This window comes from Chenopodium album, chromosome 11, assembly GCF_948465745.1.
Source record: "Chenopodium album chromosome 11, dcCheAlbu1.1, whole genome shotgun sequence".
NCBI classification, from domain to species: Eukaryota; Viridiplantae; Streptophyta; class Magnoliopsida; order Caryophyllales; family Amaranthaceae; genus Chenopodium; species Chenopodium album.
The window spans coordinates 55,893,240-55,912,079 of NC_137844.1; the positions used below are offsets into that span (position 1 = coordinate 55,893,240).

The following is an 18,840-nucleotide window of genomic DNA, read 5'->3' on the forward strand; positions in this document are numbered from 1 at the left end:
GTATCATTTGTCTCTCTATTTGCGTTATGTTGATAAAAAGGGTATGGTAATAGAACGGTTTCTTGGAGTTGTGTGGGTTGATGGTTTCACTGCTGAGTCATGTAAGGCTGCCATTGATTCTTTGCTTAAGGATCATTCACTGAGTCCATGTAAGATTTGCGGGCAGTGCTACAACGGGGCTAATAATTTGGCTGGTAACTTGAATAGTGATATTAATGGCCTTAAGACTTTGATAATGAAAGAATCTCAATCTGCATACCATTTTCATTGTTTTTCTCACCATATTCATTTGACACTTGTAAATGCTGCTGGAAAGTGTGCCGATTGTTTTGCAGTATTCATGAGACTTGCTGATTTGATGAGCCTGATTAGAGAATCTTGTACACGAGTAGAAATGCTTCAAGAAGCTCAGGCTCAAAAAGTTCTAGAGGCGCTGAGATCTCGTGAGCTTGAGAATAGAAAAGATGTGATTCAAGAGTTTGGCTTACAGAGACCTTATGACAGCTGGGAATATGATCACTTTAAAACCCTTTTGCATGTTGTTACCATGTTTCCTACAATCCTGGATGTCCTTGACCTGATTGCTGAGGTCTCAAAACTAGAATACCGAGTGAAAGCTGAAAGGCTTTTGAACTCATTTTTATCATTTGAATTTGTTTTTGTGGCACATTTGATGATGAACATATTAGGGTACACGGATGTGCTACATCGTGCTTTGCAAAGTAGGGATCGTGGTATTGCTAATATCATTATCCTTGTTTCTGTGGTTAAGGAGCAATTTCAAAAAATGAGATCAGATATTGGATGGGAAAAACTCTTGAATGAAGTTTCCTCATTCTGTGTAAAAAATGACATTGAAGTTCTTGATATGACGTGCTGATTATGATCCATCTGGAAGATTTAAGCTTTTTGTCAAACCGGACACAAATCTTGATTATTTTCGAGGAAATATTTATTTTAGTGTTATTGACAAAAGCATTCAAGAGCTTAACAATTTGTTCGATGAGACAAGTATGGAATTGCTTTCTTGTATGGCTTGCTTGAACCCAGCTGATTGCTTTTCTTCTTTTGACAAGCAAAAATTGATCAAACTCGCCAAGTTTTATCCCAGTGAATTTTCCTCTGTTGATTTGATGGGCCTTGAGTATCAACTTGAAAACTTTATCACCGACATGAGGAGTGATAATAGATTCAGGAATTTGAAGGACAGTGGGGAGCTTTCAGTGAAACTTGTGGAAACAAGGAAGCACGATGTGTACTGGGCTGTCTATTTGCTTGTGAAGTTAATGTTGATTCTCCCTGTGGCAACTCCAAGCATCGAGAGAACAATTTCTGGTATGAACCATGTAAAGTTTAAGCTGCTGAATAGTGTAGGTAGCCAACAGTTATATGATTCCTTGACCACTTATGTTGAGAGAGAGGTCTTTTCTGAAGTTCTCGATGATGATATCATAAGTTGCTTCAAAATATAAAGGCTAGTCAGGATTAGCAGCGACTTTCATTTCCTTATTTGTAATTTATTTTGCTTAAGAAATTAGCTTTAACTTTTAAGTTTGCATGGCTTAAGTACAAATTTCAAGTTATTATCTTATTCATATTACTCCTGTTTCAGCTGTTTTTTTTTTCTTCCTATATTTGCTTTTTTGGAGGTGCAAGGGATAGTAATATGACAAGGTCTTGACAAATATGGGGATCTAATTTCACCCCTGAATTCAGTATCTAGTTCGTGTAAATAACTTTGTTATGCTCCAACTGTGTTGCAGCTGAAACAAGTGCAGGTTTTTCGTGTCTAAAATTCTTTCATGCTTGTGCTCTATAGATCATGATGCAAACTGCTGTACATTTCTATAATCCCTGGTTCTGCAGTAACATTAAAATTGCAGTTAATTTCAGTTGTTTCTGAGTCCCTTGCATTTACTGATTTAAGCACAACATTAGGAAATACATGTCCTGTTTATGGTTTGATGTGATGTACCTAGTGTCAATTTGTTCAGATCAAAAATTGAATTTATTTTCTTTACATGCATGTGGGTTTGTGAAATGAATGAATCACAGCAGGAGATCCAAGCAGTAAAAACTTCAATGGCAGCTAACTCGACCCACATAAGCAGTGTAAGTTCACTAATTTTTTTATGGACCATTGCACAAACGTCAATCTTTCTTCCATTAATAGGTAAAGACACATATCTTTCACTTCACTTCTATTAGAACCATCAGTTTATTATATGCAGTTCGCAAGCAACGGACAAGAGATACCTTCACCTCCATAGGAGTTTGAACTGGAAATTGTTCTGTTGCTGAAGCTTTGAATTTCCTTACCTACCCATTATGGTTTTCAACTTGAATACCTGAAATCTTGTGGTGCAGCCATACTTACCAATATTTAATACCGCCCTTATGGCCAACTGATTTAACCAAGTATTGTGACCAACCTTCATGATTTGCAACTCGGCCACAACTCAAAAATGGGGATGACCTTGGGTAGTCTAAAAATTTCTCAATGGTAAAGACAATCATCAATATCTTGTAGATCTTCCCTTTTAAAATAAGAAACCCCCCCACTAAAAATATAAAACATCCTGGCATACATTAACAGATGTGAACATGTTAGTTTTGGCACTTGTTCCAGCAATCATCTTTGTTCACAAAGAACCAGAGTTGTCTTATGTCTTTCAAAATGCAAATAGTAATAAAAAAAAGAGTACACATAGAAGGTTGTGTAAAAGTAGAGTATATGTAGTTTTACCTTACAGGCTTACACTATAAATTAAGATCATTTGTTGGCTCATGAGCTTACAAGGTTCAAGCACATGGCAAAGTAACTTTGGTTAGTATGCACAAGGTACAACCGATATTCAACTTGTTCATGTAAACCACTTGGCTAGATTCATAGCCAATTCGAAGCAGTGTAGTAAACAGGGTTAGCTAAAACAGAGTATGGAGTACTTTGTATACATAATTACTTCAGTATATAGTTTGTCAATTGGAAGAAGACAGCATTCATTTTTCTCATGTATAAAAGAGACTTACCTAACAACTAATTAGGAAATTTCTGGCCTAAAGGAGTTTCATGATATGTATAGTTTCAATAGTTTATACACAGAATATTGCAATCCAATTGTAAAGGAATTGAGTCGTACTTATTGATTCAAGGACCGTGGTCTATAATAATCACATGAATTCACTGATCCTGAAAAATCCCCACTAGCAAATTACAGAAATCAGTGACTAACAATGGCCACAGCTGTATATGGATGAATACTTCATCATCAACTCTCATGGAATTGAGTTTTCAGCCTTCTTGTAAGCAATCCACGCGCAATCTTGAACTTATAACTGTACTTCTCATCTTGACTCTTCAAGTAGGGAACAATGTGTTTTTTCATATCTTCATGTGAGATTCCAAGATGATTCCCAGCCACACTAACAAACTTAACTCTACCAGCAACATCAAGGGTTTTTAAACCAATCCAATCTTCAGTGTACAGCTTTGTCTGCAACACACACACACAAAAAGGTAGAGGGACATCAAACTACTGATGTACAATTACATGCAACAAAATGATATATAAGATCACATAGGCTGAAGAACAGCTGGTGAAAACTCCAGTCCAGGAGTTGTTAGACAATTTCCATCACAAAATTTATTGAAAGAGACTGCAGGGCATATAAAGAGTTGAACACGTAACATTGGTGATATGGTAATAAACCATCATACACCAATTCATGAATAGGTAAAGGGCATGCAGCTTTCTCCCAAAGATAACACTTAGTATTGGCGGCAGTCAATGGTCATTATTATAGTTAGCTCAGTGATGCAATTTCAAGCTCTCCTTAATTGTTATCATGTCTATGCCAGGCAAGCACAAGGTTTACATACATGCCAATATATCCAAGATATATCTTCCACCACTGTAAGGAACCTAGCCAGAAAAAATTTTCATTGACCATTAATTTCTAAAAATAAAGATTTATTAAGTGGAATAATATCACTACATTTTCTTGGCAAGACGCCTTCACAGATTTGTAATTAAATAAATTTCATGTTACATGACAAAAAAATAGTCAAGACCTACAAGACCTTAGGAGTCCAATAAAACTATTTTTAAGGGATGAAACATTAGAATAAAGAAACAAAGATTACACTATCATTGAAGCCAATTGAGAGCCAGGTTTCCAATATATAAAAGGCAAATCTTGATGCTTCTACGCTTGCTTATTTGAGCTAGATGACTAGCTGTGTCAAAGAGAAACATACCTCCTGAGGTGCTAGCAAAGGGCTAAAAGCGCCATCTGGATAGTATCCAAACCAAGAGGTTTCTTTAGGTACCAAAACTGTGTCATGCTCAAACTGTAATGGCAAAAATGTAAGTAAATTGCTGCACGTAAAACACTTCAACCAAAATAAAAATCAGCAAAATATTAAGAAATTTCAAAGTATTCTAATGTACCATAATCAGAACCAAATTTTTTAAGCTGCTAAAACGTTCCTTGTAAGTTGAGTTTCTTTCCTCTGGAATTTCGTTGTTAAGTTTTGGGAGAAACCTACACTTTTCTAAGTAGCCATCCATATTCTGAAAAAACAGAAGAAAACACAGATTAGATGATGCATAAATTGGCAGCAAGAAGGGAACATTATGGGCATGATTCACAAGGTTCCACTAGAAATTCCACTGGGTCAAATCAACCAAAAGAAGTAAGATACAACTGAAGAGATAGATAGTAGAACTACACTTACATTTGGGATTTTAAGATAACCACTGGGAGCCAAATGAGCCTGAAAATCCACAAGATTTTCCAGTTTTAGAAGAATGTAATTAGAAGCACCAAAGAAAATACATAACTCTGAACAGAAATAACATGTTAATGCAATTAAATAACAGTTGTGACCTGAACATAATCTGAGTAAATCTCAGATTTGATAAGCACATCTGCAAGCTCGCAAAAAAAACCAGCCTGCAAACAAATGCATTTACTTTAGTAAGGGCATAATACAGATTACACAACTCATACAGTAATAAACAAGCAAGCAGTCTTCACCGATGCAATCCAATTTGAGGTGATCATGATTAGGATAAAAGAAGAGACAAATAAACTTACACCACAAAGAGGAACAGAAGCAATGCCAGCATGAGGCCCCCCCAATGAGACAAAGTTCCTAACCTGTTTCAAGCATCAACTTGGAATGTTTAGTATTATATTCAGGGGCAGAATCATAAATGAGGAAGTACATGACAAGCATAGGCACCATGGTTGCATGGAGATGAACAGAAACTTCTGATGCAAGATGTGCTAGGTAAGTAATAAACCAAAACACAATATCTTAATTTATTATTTTCTAATTTTAATTCTTACAGGAGGCCCTCCTTCACAAAATTCCACAACACCTCGCCCAATCAAGTTGCCCTACAACAAAAAGTACAAGTGTCTCAGAAAGAAATAACTGAAAACTGATGTTCAACACTGTTACACTAGAAAAATATCATAAATAGATCAAATTTGCGTAGTCTTCCCTTTTAGGTCAAACTGGAACAGAATACAGTATCCTAAATTCATCTTGGGAACAATAAGAACATAGCACATAATTCAATAACTCAGCAACTTAAGCAAATCAGTACAAGAGCGGCAGCAGAGTACATGAAATTACCTGGGACAGACCAACTATGTTGTAACCATTACTCAATTCTTTCATTTTCTTCACCTATTGATCAATAACAAGTTAGTCAGAGTCAAATTTCAAACCTGTACATGTTACTGCCAAGTACCAACAGCTTTCTCACCTTGTCACAAACAATTTGTGTCTGCAAGGCAAAAACAGATCTAAATTAGAATAAGGTTGAGTCAAAGAAAAATATAGTTTAAAAGCTTCTCAGCCTCAATTTCACTGTACCTGATCCTCAAGAGGATTAAACCAGGAAAACCAGGATCCATTACCAATTTCGCTGAGCAAAAGACAACAATAGGGATGGATCAGTACACAAAAAAATCAACTAGTTGTAAAAAAATGAGGACTGCAGTGCGTGTCATCATTTCAAATAGACTGACTGACTGACTGACAACAATAGAGGTCAACAGAGGAAATAGCTATGAAAAAACCATATGTATTGGCTGGACTTTACTATCAATTAGAAGTGTGATTGAGCTCGTGACCACAATATGACAACGACACCAATTTCAGGTAAAAATTTAAGGACTTGAAGAGAATCTAAGCATAGATTAAAGGAAGACACAGTCACAATATTCCTTTGACTCCCTCAGATCCATGCTCTGAGCTAATGAATCACTAAATGCATGATTCATTGTAAGAGGTATGTCCACACTCCACACATAGAGCTTATCAACCGAGCTCATTTACTGGAGTAATATCTTACAAGTGTTCTCAGGCTTTAGCCTATATACAATCAGAGTTGGGAAATACAGCTATCTCCTGATTTTATTCCTCTTTCTCTAACCTTATTATCCAGGGATCAAATTCAGAATTTCCAAGTAATTTTGACAGGTGTACAGCACATATCAACTTATTAACAAAAAATAACAATGTTCCAGTATGAAATCAAAAAATGGTTTAAGTTTCCATAAAAACATTCTCATCTGTTGCAAAACTTCCAAAATCCTTTACGTGAAAAAATTCATCGCAATTTGGTACCAGATAGAGTAACAGGTATAATTTAACATGCCAGAAAACAAACATAAGTAAGATGGCAAGTAGTCAAACAGGCCAAAGTTCAGAACACAAAATAAGCAGAGAAAGGGAGAGGACATACATACAATATCCTTCTGATTCTGACCACTCACTCAAGAGCTTAGTAAACTGCTTCATTCCACGATTTTTGCATTGATCTCCAATTCCTACAAGATACATCATCTAAACTGAGCAAGCAACTGGAACATGAAATTTATACCACAATACTACAGATGAATCTAAAAAAAAAAAAACAAATACTGTAAAGCTGTAATGATAAAGTCAGCTTTTCTGAGACATTAATGAATAAGTCATTACTTCTTATTAAGGTGCACAGGGATCTGTACGGTTTTTTGTTTGTTTAACACAATAGTAGAAATCTTGAGTTGTTAGATTCTTCAAAATCATTTTTTTATTGGACATCCTTGCCAATTGGTAAACTTGGGTAAACTACAGAGTGAAAGCTTATGGATCAAAACATGTGTGTTTCATAGTACACACATAGTTGCAATTGCTTTATAGACAAACCTCCAAAGGTAAAATCAATCTTGCAACATTGCATGCTGTAATATGTGGAAACCTTAAAAAAAAATTCCTTTCAAAACAGTATCCATAACCCAAATATGATTATAATTTTATAATGCTTGTAATTTGCATGTCCAACGTCAACAGAGAAGTCACTGTGTTTTTTTTAAAACTAAAAATCTGCTATTGCGAAAGTATACAAATTTTGTATTAAGTTAAGGGAGACAAATAGTTTTGACTTCCGATCCAATATATAAATGACGGCTTATTAATTTAAGTGATAATCATGTATGTCTTATTACTAAACATTTTGATGTAATTATAGAAAGTATGAGAGCTGAAGATATCCATATATCCTCTAAAATTATCCCTTCCAGATACTTTCAAGCTTCAGTTGTTGGTAAATTCATGTTTTGCAACCAAAGAGGGCAAGAGAATGAAACAGCATAAACTACAAGAATTACATGACTCTTAATTCCCAAGAATAGAGAGATGAACACATATTAAAGGCAATTAAAGGCCCATGTAAAATCCCAAGCTTCAGTTACTATGAAAGGCTCCATAGTAACTGAAGAAACTGAAAGTAACTAAAGGCAATTAAGGTCCCCATGTACTTTCAAAATTAACACCAAATTTCTGAAGAAACTGAAATGGGTGCCACTAGTATGAAAGGCTCCATAATATTGGTCTATTGGAGTATTGGACGAGAAATATTACATTTCACCTAAAACATAAATCTCTGCTCCCCCAACCCCCACCCACCGGGTCCATGACTACTTTACACACGTTGAATACGGATAAATCCAATACTCATCAAACATTTAGGGATATTCTGCATTGTAACCTTCACACATTATACATTGACCAAATATGACAGAATGTATCTTACAGACCTCTTTTCCCTTCTTCTACAAGTTCTTCTTTACCAAGAAGCAACTCATACGCGGATAAACATTCAATCACACACCTATCAAAGCAATAAAACCCAAATGAAGCACTGACATCCATCTCATCCATTCCAGAAAAAAGTATCATCCCCTACATTGGCTACTTACTGACAACAATGTCAATATTCCAATTAAAAACCTTCACAACGGAATACTCCGTACCATTTAATTATTAATCAAAACAATATATTCCATAGGCATTCATCCCATATGAATTTTCTACTCTGTATTTCGGTAAGTCCCATACACCATCAGTTGATTAATCTGGTCATTGACTTCAGTTCTCAATTTGCATAATAGTCCACCAAGCCGATTGCTCCGCCACGACAGGGTGAAACTAACAATCCTCCAAAATCTAACCAATCACCCTGTATTATCATTCAACTAGACACATGTAACATAACTTTGCCCCCTCCCTCCCCCTAATCACAATTCACTCATACCCTTAATAATATACAGTATGTTGCAACCAAAAACCTAAATTCTGACATCGAACCCTGAACTAATCTTGCATATTCTTTCTAATCAACAGTACAGCCAAAACCTAAAACAAAACTCAATTCCTCAGCTCAGCTTGCATAATCACAACAACAACAACAACAACAACAACAACAACAACAACAACAACAACAACAAAAAAAAAAAAAAAAAAAAAAAAAAAAAAAAAAACCTATATTCAAGCAAAAGGGTAATCAAACAATTGATAATTAAAGTCAAAATTAACAATTATAACCAACAATGTTTTGAAAATTGCATATACCTATGAAAATCAATAAAATCATAACATTATATAAACTTAGAGGGAGAGAAAAAGATAGAGCCTTACCATGGAGTACAATAAAGGGAAGAGATTGAGACAAAGGAACAAAGACCAAGATTATGCAGAGAATGGCTGCTGTAGATTTCATGATTTCTTGCTTGGAAATCTTGAAGAAGATGAAATCTTTGTTGAAATTGTTACAGTTTTTGTTTCATATTAGAGGTTGTTCAAACAGTTGGGAAATGGATAAAATGATGAAATGAAGAAGAAACCCACAAGTTACCACCTTTAAACAAACAGTGTATGATGTTTCCAGATGACCAGATGCTGTAATTGACTGATAGAGAAGAGAAAAACAATTTATTTATGTTTTTTTTTTTTTTTTTTTGGGACAAGAAGGACGAAATTTTCAAACAAATGGATTAAACATGAAATGAATGAGTTAGATAGGGCCCCATATGTATTCTACACTTCCTTTTTAATCCGTATACACAAAGGTTAAACCAATATTACTCCGTATTGGTGTGTCATTAAAGGTGACGTTTGTTTTACTCGTACTAATTTTGATTTTTTTTTTTTTTTTTTTTTTTTTTTTTTTTTTTTTTTTTTTTTTTTTGGAGGTATCGAACTTAAGGTTCTCAAAAGTCAACCTAGAGCTTGTTTTCATTGACTGAAATGAGCTGAATTGAACTGAACTTATTAGAGCTGAATTGAACTGAAACTGAATTGAACAGAAATGAATATTTTATGAGAGAAGGAAATTAAGAGCTGAACTGAACTTATTAGAGCTGAACTGAACTGAAAATAATCTGATGAGAACAAGGCCCTAATCCAGGTACATGAGCAAGACCTCTTGAAAGGATAAGGGAATTTTCACTTCAAATTGCCTCATATGTGGACCTTCTTAATAACACAAAAATAGAATAAAAGGGTGGCAAGCCAAACTCCTTAACATGGCCGGGAGATGTACCTTAATAAAATCCGTTCTTAACTCTTATCCTCTCTATGTGATGCAAACTACCTTGCTTCCTAATTCTATAATAGATGATTTGGAAAAGAGTTGTAGACGTTTTCTATGGAATAAGGTAGATAAAACCCACTATCTTCCTATGACTAGTTGGGAAAAGGTTTGTCTCCCTTTGGGATTAGGGGGATTAGGGATGCGTAACTTAAAAGATTGGAACCTTGCGTTTATGGCCAAACTTGGGTGGAGAATTATTCATGATCGATCCGGATAAGCTTTGGGTAAGAATCCTTCATGCTAGATATTTTAAGAGATCCTCTTTCCTTAATAGCATTCCTAGTCCTCATGATTCTCCTCTTTGGAGGGATATTCTTAAAGGTAAGGAGTTGCTAATAAGAGGGATCTCTTATAGAATTGGGGATAGGAAGGACATTTGCCTTTGGTACCACCATTGGGTAGGTGACAAGCCTATCTATTTGGTTATTGACAACCCCATTCTTAAGTATATGGCCCATTGGAGTATTAATTATATCATTGAGAATGGTAGATGGAATACTAATAGAATTAAGCATGTTATTCCGGAGTATCTTTGTAAGCTCATTGAAGGAATCCCTTTACCTAGTGTAGCTTTGGTTGAAGATACTCTTTGTTGGGGAATTGAATCAAATGGACAATTTACTATTCGAAGTGCTTACAGATTGGCTTCTAATTTTACTACTCATCCTTCTTTCCCTGTATTAAATGGAAAAAATTTGGCATATTCCTATCCCTTTTAAATATAAAATGCTAGTGTGGAACATGTGTCACCAAATTCTTCCTATTGCAACTGTCTTAGCCATCAGAATTGATAATTTCAACCCAATATGTACTAAATGCAAGCTTGGGGAGGAGAGTCACATGCATTTATTTAGAGATTGTATAAATTCTAGGATGTTGTGGTCTAGGATTTTCAGTCTTAATAAAATGGATAAAGAGTTCAATTTTCAAATTTTTTTCAATATTAATTGGGAAGGTTGGATGAACTATAACATGAATATGAGCATTACTTGGAGAGTGACTTTCTTAGTGGCTTTATGGCATATTTGGAGGGCTAGAAATTACACAGTCTTCCAGCTTGCTGTTTACCATCCCCTAACCTTGTTTAACAGATATAAGCTCGATTTGGATACTACTCTTAATGTTTTTCAGGGGAAAGGGAGATTTCCAGCTATCCTAATTCTAGAAACAAGATGGCAGAGGCCTCTAGGTAGCAGCGTTAAGATGAACACTGATGGTGCGTGGGAATGGAGGAAAAAAGACAGGTCTGGAGCTAGGGCAGTGGCTCGTACTTCAAATGGAACATGGTTTTTTGGGAAAGCATGGCAGATCAATGCTGGAAGTGCAGCACAGGCCGAGCTGTTGGCTATTTGTGGGGGTATGCAAATGGCGATTGATGCGGGGCTAAAGGAGGTCATAATTGAGACGGATGCTCTTTCTCTCAAACCTACCCTCGAAGCTGTGGAAAAGAATGGAACTCATGACTTTGTGGCTATCCTCAGAGATATGCAAAGTCTGCTAGCTAAGGGATGTAATTTCTCCTTTAACTATGTGCCAAGGGAAGCTAACAGAGTGGCGCATTACCTTGCAAAGATAGCGAAGGAGATGGAAGGAGGAGCTCAGTTTTTCGACAAACCTCCCACCTGTGTTAAGGATGCGTATGGAGACGATATTATGGGCAGCATATGATGATAATGTGCATGAAGGAAACTCAAGGGAGGTGTCTGCTAGGAACTTTCTTTTTAATGCTTATGTTTATGTTAAGTCTTATGAACTTTAGTACTTTGCTTTATTTCTTCTCTAGCAGTAGTATGAATATGTGGATTGGCATTGCTAATCTGGGAACTTGGCAGTTTGGTTGTACTTCGATTCCTATTAATTAATTAATTACCTTGGTTTCTAAAAAAAAAAAAAGTATTGATTACACAATTTTATTTTATTTTATTTTATTTTTTTTATTTTTATTTTTTGTGTTTTAAGAGCCATCATAGTGTGGGTGAGAGTTGATCCTAACATATTTTGGAATCGGGAGGAAAGCTTTAACGTTATTAGGAAAGATAATATTGTGAAAAGATATCTTAGAATATCTTGTGATTATCTTTAGGTATATTTGGTCTTACCCTCCAAGTATCCTACTTAAATATATTTTGTATATGACCGTTTATGTTAAATGAGAAATAAAGAGGATTATTATTGAGAGAATATCTAACATCGTGACTTATCATTTTGTGAGATAACAAATGTTTTCACTATGGAGTACTTGTCTATTAGACCAGGGACAATATTCCCAACGCAGTAACGCCTACCGTTTGGTATCTGGCCGTGCTAAATTTTTTAGATAATCATAGGACATAAATATGAAGATTAACACCTTAATTATAACTTTTTTAATTTCTATTTTTATATTATCAAGTTACATTGTATTTATGTCCAAGTCATAGTAGAGAATAAATTGAATAGAGGGAAAGGATTGCCATTGTCCATTTGTCCTATTTAATGAAGACAGAACTCCGTTGTCCTATTGAATTTGGTAATCAAGCCAATAATTGGAGTACGGTCTCTTGTTAATCCACTAAACTATCTTATCTTTTTCACAATCTTCATATTGGACTTGTAACATTAAAGGGCCTGCCGAGCTGGGGAGAACTAAGACCCCAATAAATAACTCATACTTCGTATAAAGAGCAAACTAATTTACCATGTACATCCATGTTTGGTTGTTTTGTTATGTATATATAGGTCATAGTTAATATTGTTACGACCAATTTTTGACTCAACTTTTAGAGAGGTTGCCTCAATCAATTTTAACAAAACTTAAGAATGTTCAAAACTCTTATTTTTAATTTATTGGCTAAATATTTCGGCACATAAAACAGTAATATAAATAGAGAATCAAAATAGGTAATTCATTTCTATGGACTTGGCAAGTAGTTGGTTTTGCTTTAATCCATTTGAAGTACTAAAGCAGAAAGGCTGTCAACTCTGAATCTTCTCTAACATAATCACGAGATCTTCTGTTGATATGCCTATGTATGCCATGACCGCATTCAGTTGGCAAGCAACATCTCATGACTTGCTTTGTATTAACTTGTATACCACACTTTGCAACGGAATTAAAGGTCATATAATCCAAGTTATTGATCATTTCGAGTTTACACGTAATTTTGCATGCTATTCAACAATAAATTTAAGACTGAAAGGAGTACGGAAGTATCTAGTTAATTGTTCCTGCAAACTTCAACTAACTGTTATAATATTGCATTTGGGAATAATTAGCAACAGTTAAAGAAAGAATGATTTAGCACAATGAGGTTTCCAACATTAATGGTTTATCTAAACTCTAAGATAAGCTATAAATCTTTCTGACATAGTTTATTTGCACAAATTATTACCTTGAATTACAACAATCCGTGACCAACAACTTTCTACTTCCCTTTGGGTTACGGCAGAAAACATGTTTATTTTCTTACCCTTGTTGCTATCACAGTTAAGCACTCAACTATTGCAAAATTTGCAAGGCATTCTTCTTGATAAATCAATGATATTGATAATTGCTTGCGAATTAGCGCTACAAAAATAGTTTCACTTTCTAGTCCATTATATACACAAGAAGCGACCATCCAATTACTCGAATGAGTGACAGAAAATTTCAAAAACGTATTAAGTATTGTATTAAGTTATTAACTAGTCCGTCTAGATACTAGAGAGAATCTTGATCACTTAACATAGATGTACACTTGACATTTTCTTCAAATTAGTACTTCTACTTTCACTATCACCTAAAATCATACTATCCTGCTAGAACAGGACATCCCTCAACTCGAACACCAGGGGCTGTAGGACACTTAGCAAGCGGGCAGTAATCATCTTGTTCTAAACCCCACCATTGAACACCAAATATATCCTTGGTTTGCAGACAGAAGTAAAGCAGTATTCCCATGAAAGCAATGCCTGCTTCTAAACCAGCAGACAATATATAGTTGTACCTCGCCCACCATCCTTTGTATGCTTTGTAAACATAGTAGTTGAAAAAGAGTCCTACAACTCCCCATGTCAAGTAATTGATAGACCGAGCAGGAGGCATCATCATTGTTGCTGATACGATGACAGGTATGTTGATGAGCTTAAAGAATTTAAAGTGAGGGTACTTGCGTGATAGAAACCATCCTGGAACAGGCAAAAGAAATCCAATAAGGAAGAACCAGTTCAACTGTGGGTAGTTGCCGTGATTTGTGAACATTTTGGCAGGTCCAATGACTCCCCATATGATCGATGCATTGTAGAAAACCTCTTCGTCTGGACATGTCCAAGGACTCCCGTCAGGAAGCAATGATACATTACAAATATTCTCGACTGTTGAAAGGAGCCACCATGTTGTCCCAAAGTAGACCAAAGATGCTACCACAGTTCCAACTAGCTGATACATTTTTTTGTAAAAATTAGGCCTAAAATTTGTAAATGTCAAAACAGGAAAACAGGATATGGTCTGAACTTCACCAGTATCAGAACTACATACATTGTAAATCTTCGGTCTAATGCATACCTGGACAATGAACATTGATCTAGGAGGGATCTTCATGTAGTGTCCTAATTTAAAGTCTTGAAGGAGCCAAAGTGCTTGTGTCATGCTAATATAACCATATGTCTTGAATGCTACATTAGCAAGGGGTCGCCCCGGATATATGTATCCGATGATCAGCTCAGTTATCACATTAAGACCAGGTGTCTAAACAAACAAGAAGCAAAACAACAACAATTAGACAAACTTTTATAAACTCACACTTCACTGAAAATTCACTAAAAAAAAAAAATATTTGTAAAAGCAGGGCGCCGGTCAGATTTATACTATGTTTGTTGTAGCAGTTATGATGCCAATTGGTAAGGTGAAAAATGCAGCAATTCCACAAGCCATTATCAACCCCCACCACGGAAGTTGGAGCTGTTTAGAGAACCCTTCACAAGCAAGCAATGACAAGGCGAATGTAACGGCTAATAGTATGTGAAACCACCACTGAGGTACTTGTGCATAGTTTCTTTTCATTATTCTGGAATGTACATCAGAAAATTCACCACTTTTCCCTGATGCTGTTTGGCTCCACAAGCGCCATATTGACCTGCACGCGTGTTTTCCAACAACATAAAGTCGGTTTAAACATTAATCATCCGTTGTTTTATGCAAAAATCACTAATTGCATACATGAAAAGAACGCTAGAAAATCATAAAAATCAGTAAATGACTCACTTTCCATGGAAAAGGGCGACATGTGAGATCGTAGCTGAAAGTGTAGCAAAGCTGAGTCCATAGGTAAGGGCAAAAAAGATACTAAGGTAGAGCTTGCCATAACTATTGTAAGACTTAATATCCAAGCTGAATGTATTCTTATCCATGACTCGAGACACATTGTACATATGGCCGGTATGATCAAAAGTACTCGAGGAAATAAATGGAAATCTCTTAGCCTCATATGCATTTGAATAATAAGCAGCAGGAACAACCAGATACGCGACTAAGAAAAACCCGGCCATAGTATTTATGATGGCATGGCTTGGGGTCGATAAGGGACTTCCTAAGAAGCTTATCACAGCATTCCAATCAAGAGAAAAAGCTCCTATCCCAAGTCCATGAAGTCCTGAACCCATTTGTTGCATAAATATATTTCGCTTCCATAACCAACAGAGGATCGAAAGACACCCAATCGAAGGGAAGAGGTAGCCAGGGACAACATAATAGGCAAAGCTTGTTGCTATAACCATGAGAAAGAATTGTAGTCTAGTTAGTCCTCCCTTTGTCCTTATGTCGTTTTCGTGTAAGCTCCTATTAATTAAATAAGATCATTACATACACAATTAACTAGCAATTAAGGTGTTTATGTTATGTTATAGAATTAGCATATGAACCTGAAAAGAGAGACTTGGACTAGATTTGATGGCCACCACATATACGGGGAGTCGACTAGGTATTTTCTGAATAGACCAGCCCATCCATACCCAAGCAACTACATTATGTCAACCATTGTAAAGCAACAATGTTAGATAAAGTCAATTACATTATTCATATATATACATCAAACTCCATAGATAAAAAAAATCAAAAATTACGTTCAATAATCAACATTAACGCAATTTTATGACCATTAGACTGATCTGTTGATTGGCTACCTAAGGAGGAGTGTACATTAGTACATATTCTAAGATCATACTACTCTTAATATGAACATAATCCTAAATATGTAAATAATTTACGCGAAAAGCCACAAATCAAGCACAAACTAGCTTATAATATGGGATATGTATGTATATATACCTGAGTAGTAAGAGCAAGCAAAATGGCAGCAAAAGGACTCATCTCTCTATGATAAAAAGCCTTTACAATGGCGATAATACGAGTAGCGTAAACACCACCAGCACCACAACTAGCAAAAATGGTGATCAAAACATGCTCCTTCAAATTAAAAGGTCCAGGATTCAAAGAAAAGGACCATTTTGTCAAGGGTATAAAGATAGGTGTTGTAGGTAATGTGGCAGCCATTAGCCTTCCTATTGGTGTAACAGCAATTTGGGCTGCTACTGATGATACAGACAACGGGTTTTGTCGAAACCCGAAAAATTTGTTTACAAAGGCCAGCAGGATGCAGGACACAAGGCCTAATACCCATGTTCGAAATGTTAGTGCAGGAAGTGTTGGATCGTCTGTTATGGAAACTGTTAGCCTCACTTCTTCTATTGGATTGTCGTTGATATCTTCTTTCTCTGAAAATAATAAATATATATTCAAGCTTCAGCTAATACGATTATATATTTACACTTACCAAAATACGCATTATTCTGACTAGTCTAAAAGCTAAAGCGATGCAGTTATTCAGAAACAGGGGCGTATGTTCATATTTTGACCACTTAAATCAAACATAACCTATGAAAAACAATGAGTCTGATAGAGTATAAAACATATTCCTGAGTTTCAACCATCGGCTTAAGTTTTTAGTTGAGTTGGTCCTTTAACAGGGTTAATGATAAAATAAAACCATGAAAAATCGTACATACATATGAAAAATCGTACATTCAAGAAGTTTATAAATATCAAGAACGAGATGTGAATACCGGTATCTATATGAAAAGACGAGTGATTGCTTTCCGGAGCATTGGAGTAGGAGGTACTACCAAGTACCAACCTCATAAACCATATTTTCTCCTCTCCAAATTGCTCCAAAAAAAAAAAAAAAAAAAAAAAATTCTCCAAGGTTTCTATATAATCCCCTTTTAAATGTAGTTTGTACATGGTTGTCGTCCGAAAATTACTAGTATATCACTTGACAATGCATGGTTAACTAAAAATATTTCTCAGACAAGTGAAGATGTCCAGTAAAACTATATTCTATTTTTGGCAATTAGAGCGAATCTCTTGGCTTCAACAACTGTTGTTAGTTATTTGAATCTCGATCCTTAAACTACTAGCCTACATGCTACAACGTAACTTATGCTGTCTTTTCTTTTCTTTTCCCTTCTTTCTTCTATTTCTCTCCTTCAATTCCTTGGACAATTTGTAATAATAATATAAATTAAACATAAGCTATATGATACGAGTATAAAAGTAGAGCATAAACTATACAGAATACAATAATTTGTAGGACTATAATCACATATTTAAGGATCACAATAAACATCTCAAAATATATAATGTATGTAAGATTGTCTTGGCTAAAATTGCTCATCGTAAAATTTAGGGCCGTTCAAAACTATCCGAGAATCCGAAAATCCGATCCGTATTTGATCCGATTTTTTGGATATCCGATCCGAAAAATCATTTCGGATCGGATATCCGATCCGAAAAAACGGATATCGGATACGGATTCAAATACTGATTTTCAAATTTTCGGATATCCGATATCCGAAAAATATCCGAATATTATCGGATATCGGATATTTCTTTCAGATATCCGAACTGATATCTGAAATTGTAAGCCTGATATGTATATGACAATACATCAGTACATATAAAATTTTCAAAAATAATTTTATAATAATATTATAAAATAATTTTCAGTGGCCAACAAACCTAGTGAGTTATCAGTTCTCACCTACTTCCGCCTCTTTCTCATCTCTCTAAAAGGAACCCTATATTCCAAACTCCGCCGCTCAGTCACTCAGCCACCTCTCTGTTTTTTTCGGTGATAACTGAGTCTAATTTTGGTTCGTAATCTTTGCTCTTTGTTGGTCTAAAGTCGATTCCTCGATCTTCTGCAACCCCTGAATGCATGGGCCTAATTTTTTTTTTAATTTTCGATCTTCTTCGTTCAGTCGCCAATTTGTTGGTTTGTTCTCCGCTGCTCAACAAATCACCATTCAACTCTCCTCTGGTAATTAAAAGATTATAAGGATTCATCTGTTGGGAATTTTGATTTTTAATATGTGTATGTGTCTCCTCTATTGTTGGGTTTGCTCACCAACTTGTTGGTCTTATCGCCAAACTAACAAAGAAGGCTGCTACTGTTATAGTTTTTTGTATTTGTGGTAGTTAAATAGACTTTATTAGTTTATTATGTATGCCAATTAAATAGTCTTCTAAAAGATTACTATGCTTAACGATACAAAAAGCAAAACATTTAATGAGATTTATACAATTTTCATTAATATCGGATAATGGATATCTGAAACATCCGATCCGAATGATTTCGGATATCGGATATTCGAAATTTTCGGATCGGATTCGGATATCAAAATCTAATATCCGAAGGTTCGGATATCCGATCCGAAATGTGATTTCGGATCGGATATCCTATCCGTGAACAGGCCTAGTAAAATTTATATATATTCAGTTATTCACAGTAATTCCTTTGAGCCTCTTAATTTGTAATTCACATAAATTCTATTAGAGATCATTTTGTAAGACAAATTAATACAAAAACATATTTAAAAAAAATAATGGACA

General features: G+C 35.3%; 3 protein-coding genes across 3 annotated transcripts; 1 reads left to right on the forward strand and 2 right to left on the reverse strand.

The window, feature by feature from the left end:
• The first annotated feature begins 43 nt into the window (after positions 1-43).
• On the forward strand, positions 44-1,970 carry LOC145566923 (uncharacterized). Its single transcript, XM_081626187.1, has 4 exons — positions 44-873; positions 962-1,455; positions 1,764-1,778; positions 1,867-1,970. Exons 1-4 carry the CDS (start codon positions 44-46, stop codon positions 1,968-1,970), a joined length of 1,443 nt encoding a protein of 480 aa, XP_081482313.1.
• A 951-nt stretch (positions 1,971-2,921) lies between these two features.
• Positions 2,922-9,299, reverse strand: LOC145567835 (uncharacterized). The gene is made up of 12 exons (XM_081627238.1): positions 8,981-9,299; positions 6,765-6,849; positions 5,891-5,942; positions 5,781-5,801; positions 5,648-5,701; positions 5,356-5,406; positions 5,101-5,163; positions 4,891-4,956; positions 4,739-4,777; positions 4,452-4,574; positions 4,259-4,351; positions 2,922-3,494 (listed from the first exon to the last, which is right to left on the reverse strand). The coding sequence occupies exons 1-12, from the start codon at positions 9,060-9,062 to the stop codon at positions 3,270-3,272; spliced, it is 954 nt and encodes a 317-aa protein (XP_081483364.1). The 5' UTR covers positions 9,063-9,299; the 3' UTR covers positions 2,922-3,269.
• Positions 9,300-13,704: 4,405 nt separating this feature from the next.
• Positions 13,705-17,088, reverse strand: LOC145566924 (oligopeptide transporter 5-like). The gene is made up of 7 exons (XM_081626188.1): positions 17,013-17,088; positions 16,219-16,664; positions 15,813-15,910; positions 15,157-15,729; positions 14,761-15,028; positions 14,458-14,640; positions 13,705-14,331 (listed from the first exon to the last, which is right to left on the reverse strand). The coding sequence occupies exons 1-7, from the start codon at positions 17,086-17,088 to the stop codon at positions 13,705-13,707; spliced, it is 2,271 nt and encodes a 756-aa protein (XP_081482314.1).
• Positions 17,089-18,840: the final 1,752 nt, after the last annotated feature.